At 37.5% G+C, this 15,837-nt stretch overlaps 1 protein-coding gene across 1 annotated transcript in view; it reads right to left on the reverse strand.

Moving 5' to 3' along the window:
* The window catches only part of LOC141284363 (protein bicaudal D homolog 1-like), an 86,095-nt gene that overhangs the window by 47,427 nt on the left and 22,831 nt on the right, over positions 1-15,837 (reverse strand). Inside the window, exon 2 of the mRNA XM_073817360.1 lies at positions 9,181-9,424. Within this exon, the coding sequence (XP_073673461.1) occupies positions 9,181-9,424 (244 nt within the window). The remainder of the gene's footprint in view (positions 1-9,180; positions 9,425-15,837) is intronic.

Genomic DNA, 15,837 nt, shown 5'->3' on the forward strand with positions numbered 1-15,837 from the left:
CTGTCGTTCTGTCTATCGTTCTTTCCTTCTGTTGCTTTATCTGTCATTCTATCCGTCTGTCTCTGTCATTCTATCATTCTGTTTGTCGCTCTGTTGTTCTATCGCTCTATCTATGGTTCTGTTTCTATTGCTCTGTTCTATCAGTCACTCTATCTGTCGTTCTACCATTCTGTCTGTTGTTTTATCTGTTCAATCGTTTAATCTGTCATTCTTTGTCATTCTATTTGTCGTTGTATCTGTCGCTTATCTGTTGTTGTATTGTTCTACCTATCGTTCTATCTTTCTATCGCTCTCTTGTTCTGTCACTCATGTCTGTCTGTCATTCAATTGTTCTATCTGTCATTCTCTTTCATTCTATTTTTAAATACTACATTATATTGAAATAAAATGAAAAGAAAATGCAATCTAAACTTTTCTGAAGACAGTCAGTTTATATAAACCCTCACTCCAATTCAGCATTTGGATTTTGCTTCCAATATTTTGTTTGCTCTGCCTGCTACAGTATTTACTCCTCTTTGCGTTCATCTTCAGTCTCTCTGGCTTCTGTTGACGACCATTAATCATAAGCGTATGCATGCAACAGGGGTCCCTCAATTCACTACGCTGTTTACATTGCTTAGCCACTTATCGTGTAATTAAACCAGTCTACCATTTAAACCAGTATATCACCCGGCACTAATGTGTTTCCTGGAAAACATGTCTATTTTTGTATCTATTTAAATTTCACATAATAGCCTATATGGTGACTTATGTAGAGCCTATTTGAGATTGAATTAAAAACAGTTGAGTGAGGTTTATGGGCATACTGATGGTAAAGTTAGTTTTCCAATCTGGTCTTGTAATAGTGTGACTGTATCTAAAGGAATCAGACTAAGTTGTCTGTCATGCCTCTTTAGCATACTATCCAAATGTTCCTTGCAGGCATGTGCTCTTGAACCTCAGCCAATAAACCAAAGCTATTGACTGCTAGCTTCTGCAGGCTATACGTCTGTTTGTGTGGTTTGTATTTGCCAGGGGATATTGCTAGTCCTGCACGCTTCTCCCGTTTCAGCTTGAACGTTTGGTGGGGCTTTATGTGCAGACCGAATGCTGTTGATTGACTAAAAGTGCAGGTGTGGCTAATAACAGGATTGAGGTGCTGCCCTACAGCATCTACATTAGCTTTAACAGATGTGAAGTGTGGAGGAAACGGGACATCGTGCCGCTGACCCTGAAATTAGCTCAGTTTTATAACGTCTCAAAGTGTCCGAGTGCAAAACTTTCCAATAAGGATGTTTTCACAATCTGTCATTGCTTTTCTTTGCTTTTTATTAGTATATCATCTGCAAATATGTTTTTAACGTTCATGCCCAAAGTGCTTGAGGCCTCTGGAACTTGGAAGAGTTTCCCGCTGGCTGCTTTTGTTGTACAGTGTCAAATAAAATTCCATCTGCTTTTTATTGACCTTATTATACGTCTGGAGTTTCGACAAAGGATGTCATTCAATCCTTGCGGCTTGTGCGCCCAGTACGCACGCTCAAAAATCGACTGTCCTGAGCTTTCTTTGGGAAAATCCTCTTAATAGTTAAAGCGAAACAAAACAATGCAAATCCTCTTGTGTAATGCATCTCGTTTCTTTGGGATTGATGTTATCATATTCCACATGAATGCAGGGCTGTCGTTAGCGTGTGTTGGCACAGCCGAGCAAGCAGGACAAGTCTAATAATTGAGTTTTCTTGCAATGTGGTTTGGACTCACAGCAGACTGAACTGTGAGCCTTCAGTGCTTCACAATTGGTGTCTTGTGATTGAATTGTGGGAAACGAGAATTTCCAGAATGCAGGGCTGTAAGTGTGTGCTAAAATGAAAAGTTAAGAACAGAGAGCGTTTTAGTGGAAGGTTATTTAGGGGTATTCGGGGTAGGCCAAGGAGGCGTTCACAATGAGTGACAGGAAGTCGTTCATTTTCAATGACAGTTGGCGATTTCCACCAACATTAGCTGTGAGCCTGCAAAAAGCTGAGAAAAGTTTGACTTTTTTAGAAATAAGCTTCAATGTGCGAAGCACTTTTTGAAGCTTTGACTTTTTCAAGACATTGAGGGAATAGTTTACCCAAAAATGAACATTTGCTGAACATTTACTCACCCTCAGGCCAAGTTTCTTCATTGGAACAGATTTGGAGAATTTAGCATTACATCACTTGCGCAACAATGGATCCTCTGCAGTGAATGGGTGCCATCAGAATGAAAGTCCAAACCGCCGTTTAAAACATAAATCCAGTAAATCAGTTAACATCTAGTGAAGTGAAAAGTTGCGTGTTTATAATAATCATAATTAATTATTTTGGTGGTATTTGTTTGATTATTGGGATGTTTTTATCATTCTGTTCATTCTGACGGCACCCATTCACTGCAGAGGATTCATTGGTGAGCAAGTGATATAATTCTGCATTTCTCCAAATCTGTTCTGATGAAGAAACAAACTCATCTACATCTTGAACAGCCTGAGGGTGAATACATTTAATTAAATTATTATTTTTTGGGTGAACTATTCCTTTTTAAGACCATTTGTAATCTGAATTTTTAAAAGTTATGCTGGGCGTTAAGAGAGTTTAAGAACTTTTACCACACAATGTGTTTCACAAGCTTGTTGCATTGAAACCTGAAATAATGAACTGCAGGAGATGAATTGCCTCCCTCAAGCTGTTGTTCTGCCGAGGAGTTTCTTGTTTGAGGATCATGAAGTGACACTGAGAAATGCTTGTTCAAAAACACATCTGGGATAAGCATTTAAAAACATGTTTGGAGTGTTTTTTGACAAATTTACGGTCACACTTTATATTTGGTGGCTTTAACTATTATGTACTTACATTAAAAAATAAGTACAATAGACTTAATGTGGTCATATTGCATTGGAAAACACTTTTGCTTCTATAAAGGTGGGATTTGGGTAAGGTTAGGGCCAGGTTTGGTGGTGTGGATAGGTTTAAGGGTGGGTTTGGGTGTAAGGGATGGGTCAACAGTGGTAATTACAGATATTATTTACAAATGTAATTACATATAGGTTTTTAAAAAATATAAGTACAATGTAAAAACATGCATGTACACAATATATTCATTGTACCAAATGAATAATTTAAATGTATGTACATAGTAGTTAAGACCACATAATGTAAAGTGGGACCATATTTAAAAATGATTAAAAATAAAAAAAACTGATTTGATTCCATTGCAAAAGTATTCATGCCCTTTTCTCAGACAGTTGAAATTTAGCTCAGGAGCATTCATGTTGCTTGTAGATGTTACTACACTTCAAGTGGAGTTAACCTGTGGCAAATTCAATTGAATAGGAATGATTTGGAAGGCACATACCTCTCAATAAAAGGTCTAACAGCTGAAAGTGCATATCAGAGCAAAAACCAAGCCCTGAAGTTACTGCCTGTAGAGCTCAGAGACAGAATTGTGTCAAGCCACACATCTGGGAAAGAGTTCAGAAAAAAATCTGCTGCATTGAAGGTTCACAGAAGCATGTAGCTTCCATTACCCATAATGGAAGAAGTTTGAAACGACTAGGACTCTTCCTAGTGATGGCCTCCTGGCCAAACTGAGCAATTGATCAAGAAGGGCCTTGGTTAGACTGGTGACCAAGAAGCTGTTGCTCACTCTAGTTGAGCTCCATGATCATATATGATCACCAACTCTGTCTTTATGGCAGTGTGGCCAAACTCAATCCTCTCCTCAGTGAAGACACAGGAAAACACACTTAAAATGTGTTTTCCTAAAGAACCCTCAAATTGTGAGAAACAAGATTCTCTGGTCTGATGAAACTCCATTTCAAGAATCATGTTTGAATCTTGCAGAGTACCATCCCAAAAGTAAAGTATGAAGGTAGAAGCCTGTGGGACTATTTTTCAGTGGCAGGGACTGAGGGACTCATCAGAGTAGAAGGAAAGCTCAGCACAGCAAAATATAGAGAGAGCCTTAATGAAACCCCAGTCCAGAGCATTCAGAACGTCAGACTGTGTAGAAGGTTTACCTTCTAACAGGACAATGACCCTTAACACACAGTACGAGTGGCTTATAGACAACTCTGTGAATGTTCTTGAGTAGCCCAGTCAGAGTCTGGGCTTGAACCCAATCAAACATTTCTGCAGAAACCTGAAAATGTGCATCTGCCCCCATCCAAGCTGACAGAACTTGAGAGGTGAAGAGGTGAGGAGAAGAATATCAGATAATTGCCAAATGCTGATGTGCAAAGCTTGTTGCATCACACCCAAAAAGACTTGAGGCTGTAAAAGTGCTTTAACTAAGTACCACGTTTAGGGTATGAATACTTATGCAATGTACTTATTTCAGTTTTTAAGCTATAATAAATTTGCAGACATGTCACAAAACTTTGTCATTATGGTGTATGGAGTGTAGATTGATGTGGGAGAAAAAAATTATTTAAAGCAGTTTAACATAAGGCTGCAACAACAAAATGTGGAAAACAAATAAAGGGGTTTGAATACTTTTGCAAGGCACTGTATATGTATATAACCGTATTTTATATTATAATTCTAAATGGTGTATTATAAGAGCAGAAAATTCAGAAAATTGTATTGTTAAATATTTTATGAATCACAAAGTGACAAATCATATTTGGTTTAGTTTACTTCAAGTATTAACACAAACTTTGTTAAAAAAAAAAAAAAAGGATTTATCTGGTATTCCAGAATTAATTTAGCTTGAATTGTTTGTAATAGTTTCTGCTGTAAATGAAGCAGAAGAATCGGAGGCTTTTTCAATGAGAGCTGCAGCAGCAGTCGGCACTGGCCTCCCGCTGAGAGCGAACAGCGGGGAGTCTGTGTGACTTTGTGGATGGTCGTAATCGCTGTTTTGATTAATCATTTTCTTTGCCGCCTTTGAAACTAAGGGGGAATTGATCCCGAGGCTGGATGAAATGAAAGGGTTTATCAGCTTAAGGCGCTTGTACGAGCACGAGAGGTCGCATCTTTTGAGAGCGTTCTGGATAGATATGTCCGGGAAATTAGAGACGCTTCATACCGTCTGTGAGATTACTGCTGGGGAAAAGCGTAGCGTGTCCCATTTCTGTTTAGCATTGTTGGTGCAGGTTAAACATTAAGCCAGATGTCGATGGTTCTGTTCAGTGTGTGTAGTTCACAGGCACATATGCTGAAAGCGGAAGTTAGACAGTTTATCATTGTTAAGCTGCCTTTGTGGTGAATTTTTTATATGCCTAGTTTATTAAAGAGTTTCTCTCTGCTTTGTAAAGTACACAAAATGTTAGTATCATTATTTTCTTATTTGCAAAAGATTTGTTTCTCAGAATGTATTTTAAAAAGCATGTGTATTTATCTATCTAAACCTGTCTGTCTAGCTTCTATAGAAAATATTTGTGTGTTTGCCTGTCTGTTGGTATAAGCTGTATATAATATCCATCTATCTATCTAGATCTGTCTAAATCTCTATCTGTCTAAATTTGTCTAATCAGTATTTATCTAAATCTCTGTCTGTATAATCTTTATTTCTTTATCTAGATCTGTCTATCTGCCTACCTTTTTATACTGGTTTTCCTCTGTCTGTCTATACAAAATATTGTTCTTCGTCTGTCTGTCTGTACAAAATATCAGTCTTCGTCTGTCTATACAAAATATCAGTCTTCGTCTGTCTATCTGTCTATACAAAATATCGGTCTTCATCTGTCTCTCTGTCTATACAAAATATCGGTCATCATCTGTCTCTCTGTCTATACAATATATCTGTCTTCGTCTGTCTATCTGTCTATACAAAATATCGTTCATCATCTGTCTCTCTGTCTATACAATATATCTGTCTTCGTCTGTCTATCTGTCTATACAAAATATCGGTCTTCATCTGTCTATACAAAATATCTGTCTTCGTCTGTCTATCTGTCTATACAAAATATCAGTCTTCGTCTGTCTATCTGTCTATACAAAATATCGGTCTTCATCTGTCTATCTGTCTATACAAAATATCTGTCTTCGTCTGTCTATCTGTCTATACAAAATATCAGTCTTCGTCTGTCTATACAAAATATCAGTCTTCGTCTGTCTATCTGTCTATACAAAATATCGGTCATCATCTGTCTCTCTGTCTATACAATATATCTGTCTTCGTCTGTCTATCTGTCTATACAAAATATCGGTCATCATCTGTCTCTCTGTCTATACAATATATCTGTCTTCGTCTGTCTATCTGTCTATACAAAATATCGGTCTTCATCTGTCTATACAAAATATCTGTCTTCGTCTGTCTATCTGTCTATACAAAATATCAGTCTTCGTCTGTCTATCTGTCTATACAAAATATCGGTCTTCATCTGTCTATCTGTCTATACAAAATATCTGTCTTCGTCTGTCTATCTGTCTATACAAAATATCAGTCTTCGTCTGTCTATCTGTCTATACAAAATATCGGTCTTCATCTGTCTCTCTGTCTATACAAAATATCGGTCATCATCTGTCTCTCTGTCTATACAATATATCTGTCTTCGTCTGTCTATCTGTCTATACAAAATATCGGTCATCATCTGTCTCTCTGTCTATACAATATATCTGTCTTCGTCTGTCTATCTGTCTATACAAAATATCGGTCTTCATCTGTCTATACAAAATATCTGTCTTCGTCTGTCTATCTGTCTATACAAAATATCAGTCTTCGTCTGTCTATCTGTCTCTTCAAAATATCGGTCTTCATCTGTCTATCTGTCTATACAAAATATCTGTCTTCGTCTGTCTATCTGTCTATACAAAATATCTGTCTTCATCTGTCAATCTGTCTATACAAAATATCGGTCATCATCTGTCTGTCTGTCTATACAAAATATTGGTCTTCCTCTCTGTCTATACAAAATACCGGTCTTTGTCTGTCTCTATGTCTGTTTGTCTATACAAAATATCGTTCTTCGTCTGTCCGTCTATCTATCAGTCTTTGACTGTCTGTCTGTCTGTCTGTCTATACAAAATATCGGTCTTTGTCTGTCTCTCTGTCTGTCTATACAAAATATCGGTCTTCATCTGTCTGTTTCTCTGTCTGTCTATACAAAATATCGGTCTTTGTCTGTCTCTCTGTCTGTCTATACAAAATATCGGTCTTCATCTGTCTGTTTCTCTGTCTGTCTATACAAAATATTGGTCTTCGTCTGTCTCTCTGTCTGTCTATACAAAATATCGGTCTTCATCTGTCTGTTTCTCTGTCTGTCTATACAAAATATCGGTCTTCATCTGTCTGTTTCTCTGTCTGTCTATACAAAATATCGGTCTTCGTCTGTCTCTCTGTCTGTCTATACAAAATATCGGTCTTCATCTGTCTGTTTCTCTGTCTGTCTATACAAAATATCGGTCTTCGTCTGTCTCTCTGTCTGTCTATACAAAATATCTGTCTTCATCTGTCTGTTTCTCTGTCTGTCTATACAAAATATCGGTCTTCGTCTGTCTCTATGTCTGTCTGTCTATACAAAATATCGGTCTTTGTCTGTCTCTATGTCTGTCTGTTTATACAAAATATCGTTCTTCGTCTGTCCGTCTATCTATCAGTCTTTGACTGTCTGTCTGTCTGTCTGTCTATACAAAATATCGGTCTTTGTCTGTCTCTCTGTCTGTCTATACAAAATATCGGTCTTCATCTGTCTGTTTCTCTGTCTGTCTATACAAAATATCGGTCTTCGTCTGTCTCTCTGTCTGTCTATACAAAATATCTGTCTTCATCTGTCTGTTTCTCTGTCTGTCTATACAAAATATCGGTCTTCGTCTGTCTCTCTGTCTGTCTATACAAAATATCGGTCTTCATCTGTCTGTTTCTCTGTCTGTCTATACAAAATATCGGTCTTCGTCTGTCTATACAAAATATCAGTCTTCGTCTGTCTATCTGTCTGTCTGTACAAAATATTGGTCTTCCTCTGTCTGTCTATACAAAATATTGGTCTTCCTCTGTCTATACAAAATATAATTCTTCCTCTATCTGTCTATACAAAATATCGTTCTTCGTCCGTCTGTCTGTCTATACAAAATATCTTTCTTCGTCCGTCTGTCTGTCTATACAAAATATCATTCTTCGTCCGTCTGTCTGTCTATACAAAATATCTTTCTTCGTCCGTCTGTCTGTCTATACAAAATATTGGTCTTCCTCTGTCTATACAAAATATAATTCTTCCTCTATCTGTCTATACAAAATATCGTTCTTCGTCCGTCTGTCTGTCTATACAAAATATCTTTCTTCGTCCGTCTGTCTGTCTATACAAAATATCATTCTTCGTCCGTCTGTCTGTCTATACAAAATATCTTTCTTCGTCCGTCTGTCTGTCTATACAAAATATTGGTCTTCCTCTGTCTATACAAAATATAATTCTTCCTCTATCTTTCTATACAAAATATCGTTCTTCGTCCGTCTGTCTGTCTATACAAAATATCTTTCTTCGTCCGTCTGTCTGTCTATACAAAATATCATTCTTCGGCCGTCTGTCTGTCTATACAAAATATCGTTCTTCCTCTGTCCTTGATTAGCTTGTTCATTCAAAATGTCTGTACAAAATATCAGTCTTCGTCCATCTGCCGGTCTGTACCATAGTCTGTCTGCCTGTTTGTTAGTCTGTCTGTCTAAGTCTACCTGTCTATAAAAAATGGGTCTGTCTGCCTCCCTGTCTTAAACGTTCTAATCAAGTCTTTCTGTCTAGATCAGGGATAGGCAACATCAGTCCTGGAGTGCCACTGTCCTGCAGAGTTTAACTCCAACCCTAATTAAACACACCTGAACAAGCTAATCAAGCTCTTCAGAATTACTAGGGCTAAAGGCATGTGAGGTTTTTTTCAGGGTTGGGACTAAACTCTGCAGGACATTGGCACTCCAGGGCCAATGTTGCCTATCCCTGGTCTAGATTTATCTGTCTCACTGTTGGTCTGCTGCTTGTCTGTCTGTCTGTCTATCAAGATCTGTTTGTCTAAATCTGATTATCTGTCTGTCTAGATTTGCGTGCATGTCTAGGTCTGTTTATTTAAACGCATTAATTTATTTCAAGTTCTACAAGTATATGTAGAGCCTGCTATTGTTCTCTTGTAAACATCAGAATCATAAGGAAAGCTGGAGCCTCTCACTAACCCTGCGGCTCCTCCACCCAGCGCAGGTGAGCATGTCCTTCACCACCTGTTCATTCCTCCAGCAGCTTTTTAAAAACTCTCCTCAGACCAGGCGGTTTGGCCCTGGATGCTGCTTCTGCCTCTCTGCTTCGGGTGCCTCTCATTCCCGTGCCCTTCTGTTTCTGTATGCATCACTAGCTGCTGATGGAGCGGAGGTTCGGCTCTGGATGGGGTGATTGTGCAGCTTATTTGTTTATAGAAAGAGAGGCCATGTGTAAGGACCGCCTGTTTAACTGCCAAGTGCTGCTCTGCCTCTTCTGCCTCCAGTAGGACATGGGAGGGTTTGCTTGAGGCTGCAACAGTATAATAAGAGCAACAGCTGCTAGCAGGATTGAAAACCAGCTAGAAACTGATGTTCATAAGCAAGTGATGACTGATGTTCAAAACAAAAGTCTTACAAAAAATATCACTACACCACTTGGTTGTTGAATGTGGCTTCTTGCGTCTGCTTAAGAGAGAAAGTTTCCCAGCATGTAACCTTGAATTACTGTCCTTTCATTGAGGCCAAGCCTCCAAGGGATCTGCAGACCAAACCATTTCACCATTTTCTGTCACGGAAACTTAGTCAGGGATGTCCCGTGGAGAACGCTGGCTGCCTGTAGAGTACGAGTTGCCGAAACGTAGCATCTTCTCCAAACCACATCCTTATTACGGAGCGAGGCCTATTAACCTCGAATGACCTGTGGTGACTCAAGCTCCTCTGGAAGATCTCTGTGTAATCTCTGCTGTCAGAAGGTTGCATCAAATAGAGACTACGGATGAGTGCTGCTTGACTGCGTGGGTGGCGCTATGTGGGGGAGGGTGAACGGGTATTAGTAACATGCCTCAAATCCTCACTTTAATAACCCATAAGCCCCTTAACACTAATTACAGCTTGATACACTAATCAGTGTCTGTTTACGTTCCTCTACTGCTGAGTAGTATAAATATTGCAGAATCCTCTCAAATGGGAACAAGGCACCAAACTGTTGTACATATAGCTGCAATCTTATATGGATCATTCTACTGAATTGCTGTCCAAAAAAAACAACCAAAAACACATTTTAAAAAGTATTCAAATCTTAGATGTTTACAAAGATCCTTCTATTATCGATTGAAACCCACAATAATATTTAAAATATCAGTAAGCTTAATATATATATATATATATATATATATATATATATATATATATAAACTCATCATTTATTGACTACTTTCAATTCGGAGGTGGCTGTCCCGAACCCTAACCCCTAAATTTCAGCTTATGAAAATGATATTGAAATAATTGTTTTTTTGTTTGTTTGTTTTTTTTTGTTGTTGTTGTTTTTAAAAGTATCTTTTCTTTGTAAATTATAAAACTGTGTAAAAAAAAAATGTGTACCACATTTTTCATGCCACTACAGAAACAGTGTATGTTTTAGTCCAAAAATTGGAAAAATCTGTGTGTAACTTTAAGGAACGTCACTACCGAACACCCTTTGCTGAAATAAGGCACACTTTTTTTGGCATTTATTCCATAACAATTAGTTTTTATATCTGTACAGCTGTTCAGAACTGTTAGCTAACCATGATTAGCATCTTTGAGCTAGGTTCAAAAGTATCTAAAATTGTCACTACCGAAACATTTGGTGGAGTTTCAATAGTGACATCTTTGGTTTTTTTTTTTGGGTGTTATTCCATAAAATTTTGTTTTTATGTGTGTACAACTGTTCAGAACTGTCGAGCTAACCATGCGCAACTTAGCATCTTTGAGCTAGCTTCAAAAGTATCTAAAATTGTCACTACTGAAACACTCACAACCAAAACATTTTATGACGTTTCGGTAATGACATAATTTTTTTTTTTTTTTTTTTTGGAAGTTATTCCATAACATTCAGTTTTTAGATGTGTACCAATGTTCAGAACTGTGCTAGCTAACCATGTGTTGATTAGCATCACTGAGCTAGGTTCAAAATTATCTAAAATTGTCACTACTGAAACATTTGGTGGAGTTTCAATAGCGACATCTTTGTTTTTTTTTGGGGTGTTATTTCATAAAATTGAGTTTTTATGTGTACTGTTCAGAACTGTCGAGCTAACCATGCGCAGCTTAGCATCTTTGAGCTAGCTTCAAAAGTATCTAAAATTGTCACTACTGAAACAGTCACGACCTAAACATTTTATGGCGTTTCGGTAATGACATAATTGTTTTTTTTGGTTAAAGTTATTCCATAACATTTAGTTTTTATATGTGTACAACTGTTCAGAACTGTGCTAGCTAACCATGTGTTGATTTAGCATCTTTGAGCTAGGTTCAAAAGGTTCAGTAGTAATCCTTTTTTTTTTTTTTTTTATTCCCTAAAATTGAGTTTATATATGTGTACAACTGTTCAGAACTGTGCTAGCTAACCATGTGATAAAATTATCTAAAATTTCCACTACTGTAACAGTCCCTACCAAAAAAATTTATGCCGTTTTGTTAAAAAAAAATCTTTGTTTTTTTGGGTGTTGTCCCATAAAAATGTCATCGTTTCGGTAGTGACAAAAAGCAACACATAATCCTTTTTGGGGGGAAATAAACAATTTTAGTACAGTTATGCAATTTTTTTTATTAATTTTTTTGTATGTTTTAGGGTGTGTTCACACTTGGCATGTTTGGTTTGATTAAAACGAACTCTGGTGCGATTGCTCTCTTAGTGTGGTTCATTTGAGCAAGTGTGAACGCTGCCATCTGAACCTGTGAGACCGCTAAAAAGAAGGGTTTCGGTCTGCTTCCAAATGAACTATGGTGCGATTCAAATGAAATATGAATGCAACACGCATCAAATACTTCTAAAGTAGAAGTAACAACAAGATGTGATACTATGTGACATGATTTCACAAAGGAAACAAGCAGTGTATCCAAAACAAAATGAGCAGAGGGCAAACGTGGAGCAATGAGGAGGTAAATGGCCTTTTATAAGCTTTATGTGAGTTTGCAGGTAGTAAAAATAAAATCACATAACAAGCGCGCTTAGTCCAGCGGACGGCATTAGGTGCATTCGATTTTAGGTGCTTTTAACACTATTAATAGTGTTTGGAGTGTTCAGTGAATTCCGTCGCGAAATATACGTCATTCAACCCTACGAATCAGGTTGTGAACGTATCACTATGCCTTTAGTTTCGGTATCTTTAGGTTCGCTGTCAAAAATGCCAGTGTAAACGCTAAGCAGACCAGGACCAAATGTATCATTTTCCTTTTTAGTCTGGACCAAATGAACCGAACTACAAGTGTGAACACACCCTTAGTAATGTTTCAGTATGCAAGTTCAAATTCTGTAATGTGATGCGGTTACTTACTACCAAAGCATTACTGTCAGTACCGAATATGTGCAGTCACTATCGAAACATGGGATGTTTTTTCAAAAATAAAGTATACTGAATTATCAGCCAAGATGTTATCATGTGTTTGGTTCAATGTATATTCAAACTAATCAATTCTTAACTTTAAAATCAGTATGATTTCATAAATTTCACTTGAAATGTTGTTAAAATGTAATTGTTATTGATTTAACTCTCAAAAATATTTTAATGAAATGGCAATCTTAATAAGGCAAGTCTTAATAATCTTAATAGGTCACTATAACCCTTCTTATTAAATTATTATTACTGTGTTTAGGTAGTGTCAAATTTGGGGAGAGGACAAATATTCCAAAACGTTCTTAATTACTAGAGATGTGTTTCTTGGATATTATACAATTTGCATACATACAAGTTTAATGATTTTTTTTGTCATGAGGTTTCCAGGTTATTCTGTAGAATGGCCCATATAGCAGTCGACATACAGTAGATTCACATCCAAGATCATATCTCCCGTTTCTTATTCCTGCAAAGCTCTGTTAGATGAAATATTGCAGAGGTCAGGATTGTACACTTGAAGACTGACCTGAATTGCTCAAGTCTGCTGGAAACAGATGAGTAGCTATTGTTTTGAGTCATTCTGAAAGCATAGAGATCTGGAAAATCTTCTGAACAATTTCGAATTGTAGTAATGTCTCAAAAGATTACTGTTTTAACTAAATTTGTGATCAAATAAATGCAGCTTTGGTGAGCAGAAAAGACTTCTTTTAAAACAATCTCTGGGGGGAAAAAATCTCAAATTCTCCATATGGAAAATTTGCTCTCATGTTTTAATGCACACAGTTGAATGGTGCCTCTTGTACTAATGTGTGTATGAGAGGGAGAGTCTATAGTCCACAGAGGAGGGTGTAGATGAAAACAAAGGCACCCCCCTCGAGTGAATGACTGGCCATTCTTCAACCTGCCTCGATTCATTTTATTCTGTCTCTTGTCCCCCAGCTGTGAGAGCAGCCAAACTAAATATCTGGCTTGGCCTCAGCACATGGAATATTTCTAAAGGGAAAAAGCAAAGTAGTTTATGTAAGTGCAGGGATGGATATATATGCAGTAAACTGCCTTTTGTGGCCCATTTTGTGGATATTAAACAGTGAAATGTGGCTTAGTGCATCTGTTTTTTTGAGAATGACTTAAATAGTTTTCCTTTTAAGTAGAAATGGGTTGAATAACCAGAATACAGGGTTTTATTTCATTTCATCAAAATTACTGCACAAAACAGAAAAAATAATAATGTAAATGTATATATGCGAAATATCACAATTCTGAAAATGTCACACACAGAAAAAAACATTTGTGCATCAGTTTGATCTTTCACACCACAAACTGCAGGTGTTGCCTTTTCTGTTTCCTCCAGCGGTGAGCTCAACAATAAAAGTTTCAGTGGTATTGTTTTGGTTTCCAGGCTCTTGCTGTGCCATTCCTTTCGCTCTGTTCCCTGTTCCCATTCATTTCTTTCCCCCCCTTTTTTATTCGAAGAGATACCCGTGAGTGGATTTGGCCTTGAAAGGCGAGCCGGCTACCCTAGAACAGTATTTTAATTGGACTGCCATAACTCCAGTTTATACAGGCATCTATGGGAAAATTAAAATCAGAGGCGACTGACTGAGGAAGTCTCAAGTCGACGCAGCTTGAAGGGCGGGCTGAAAGATTAAAAGGCTTTTCCAAAGAACTGTCTCAGGCTTTGATCTTTAAATTGCAGTCACTGCATGTCATAATATAGCATGTTAATTCCGCCAATTAACATTCTGTTGTTAGCCATGATTGTAGTTACTACATGAAATATGTCTTCATTGTGGTTTGTGCTGATGGCTCATCTTTTGAGTTGCTTGGGAATAAGCAGCTGTGTTATTTCGAAAATTATTTTCAGTTAAACCACACTAGTCTCTTCTCTGGTGGGACGGAGTAAGAAGAAAACCGTCAGGCAGGCAAGGCAGGGCGCTCTCAAATGAGTAGATTGGCTTTTGGGTTGAGGTTTACACTAAGTGGTGGAATTTGGGTTGTGGGTTCAGGTTCTTGTGGTCTGGGTTTGCATTGTGTGAACTGCAGGAAAAACGGCAACAAAATCAACAGTGAAGTGAAGGACTTGGGAAGAAAGTTCATGTATGTATTTTTACAGAGTGTTCTGAAGCTCATAATTTCTCAGCTTCCGTTTTAGCTCTTAAAGGGACAATTCACCCAAAAATTCAAATTCTGGCAGTAATTGCTCATCCTCATGTTGTTCCAAACCTGTACGATTTTTGTTCATCTTTGGAACACTTATTAACAATTAAGGTATTTTTAATGCAATCCAAAAGCTTTCTGACCCTACATAAACGGCAACCTGGGGGGTGAAAACTTTTGAACAGAACGGAGATGTGTACATTTTTCTTACTTGGCCTAAATATCTTATTTTTTTTCATTTGGTACTGCCCTTCAGAAGCTACAGAAGATAATTACATGTTTCCCAGAAGACAAGATACGTTAAATTTACTCAACTTATTCAAAAGTTTTCACCCCCCCCCCCAGTTCTTAACGCATCGTGTTTCCATTGAAGCATCAGTGAGCGTTTGAACCTTCTGTAATAGTTGCATTTGAGTCCCTCAGTTGTCCTCAGTGTAAAAAAGATGTATCTCAAAATCATACAGTCATTGTTGGAAAGGGTTAAAATACACAAAAACACTGAAAAAAAAAAACAGAAGTTGTGGTTCCTGAAGCATTTTTCAAAATTAGTCAACTTTTACTTTAAATATTTTTTATTTGTGCTACATTGAATTCCATTCTGGTGCATTTTTGTGTCTGTTTCTTTTCTGTGAGCATTTTGTTTTGTGAAGAAAGAGGTCTCAGGCTCTCATTCTCAGCAGTGGTTCCTGGGGGTCTGTGCCATTTGAAACATAAATACTTTTAAAGTTTAATGGTCTGCAGGGGTGAGTATCCAAGAGTGAGAACAGACACTTAAGTGTGGAGAGAGCCGCTTAAAAATTTACTACGCCAGAGCAAGGTGAAAAGGCCAAAGGGGGAGACCTGAACACACGCTTTGTGTCGCCTCGCTTTCCCACTGTTCAATCTCACAAGAGTGTCTCCTTTAGCAAGGGCACAAAAGAGTTGAAGGTGGCCTCTTTGTCCTGCTACTTCTTTTTCGCTTTCTTCTTTTCCTAATTGTTTCTTTGAACTCATTCATTTTTTTGTTTTCTACTCCCAAATTCTTTTGCAGTAATTTTTACACAGTTGAAATTAAAGGGTATTAGACTTGTAAGGCTTAATATAATGTAAATTATATCTCTTACTAAAATATATAGTAGAAAATCCATGAAAGATTTACGTTATTTCGAAAATCCACATCGTTTCATACATATTTTGGACTATAGGGGGC

The sequence above is a fragment of the Garra rufa genome, chromosome 14, assembly GCF_049309525.1.
Source record: "Garra rufa chromosome 14, GarRuf1.0, whole genome shotgun sequence".
NCBI classification, from domain to species: Eukaryota; Metazoa; Chordata; class Actinopteri; order Cypriniformes; family Cyprinidae; genus Garra; species Garra rufa.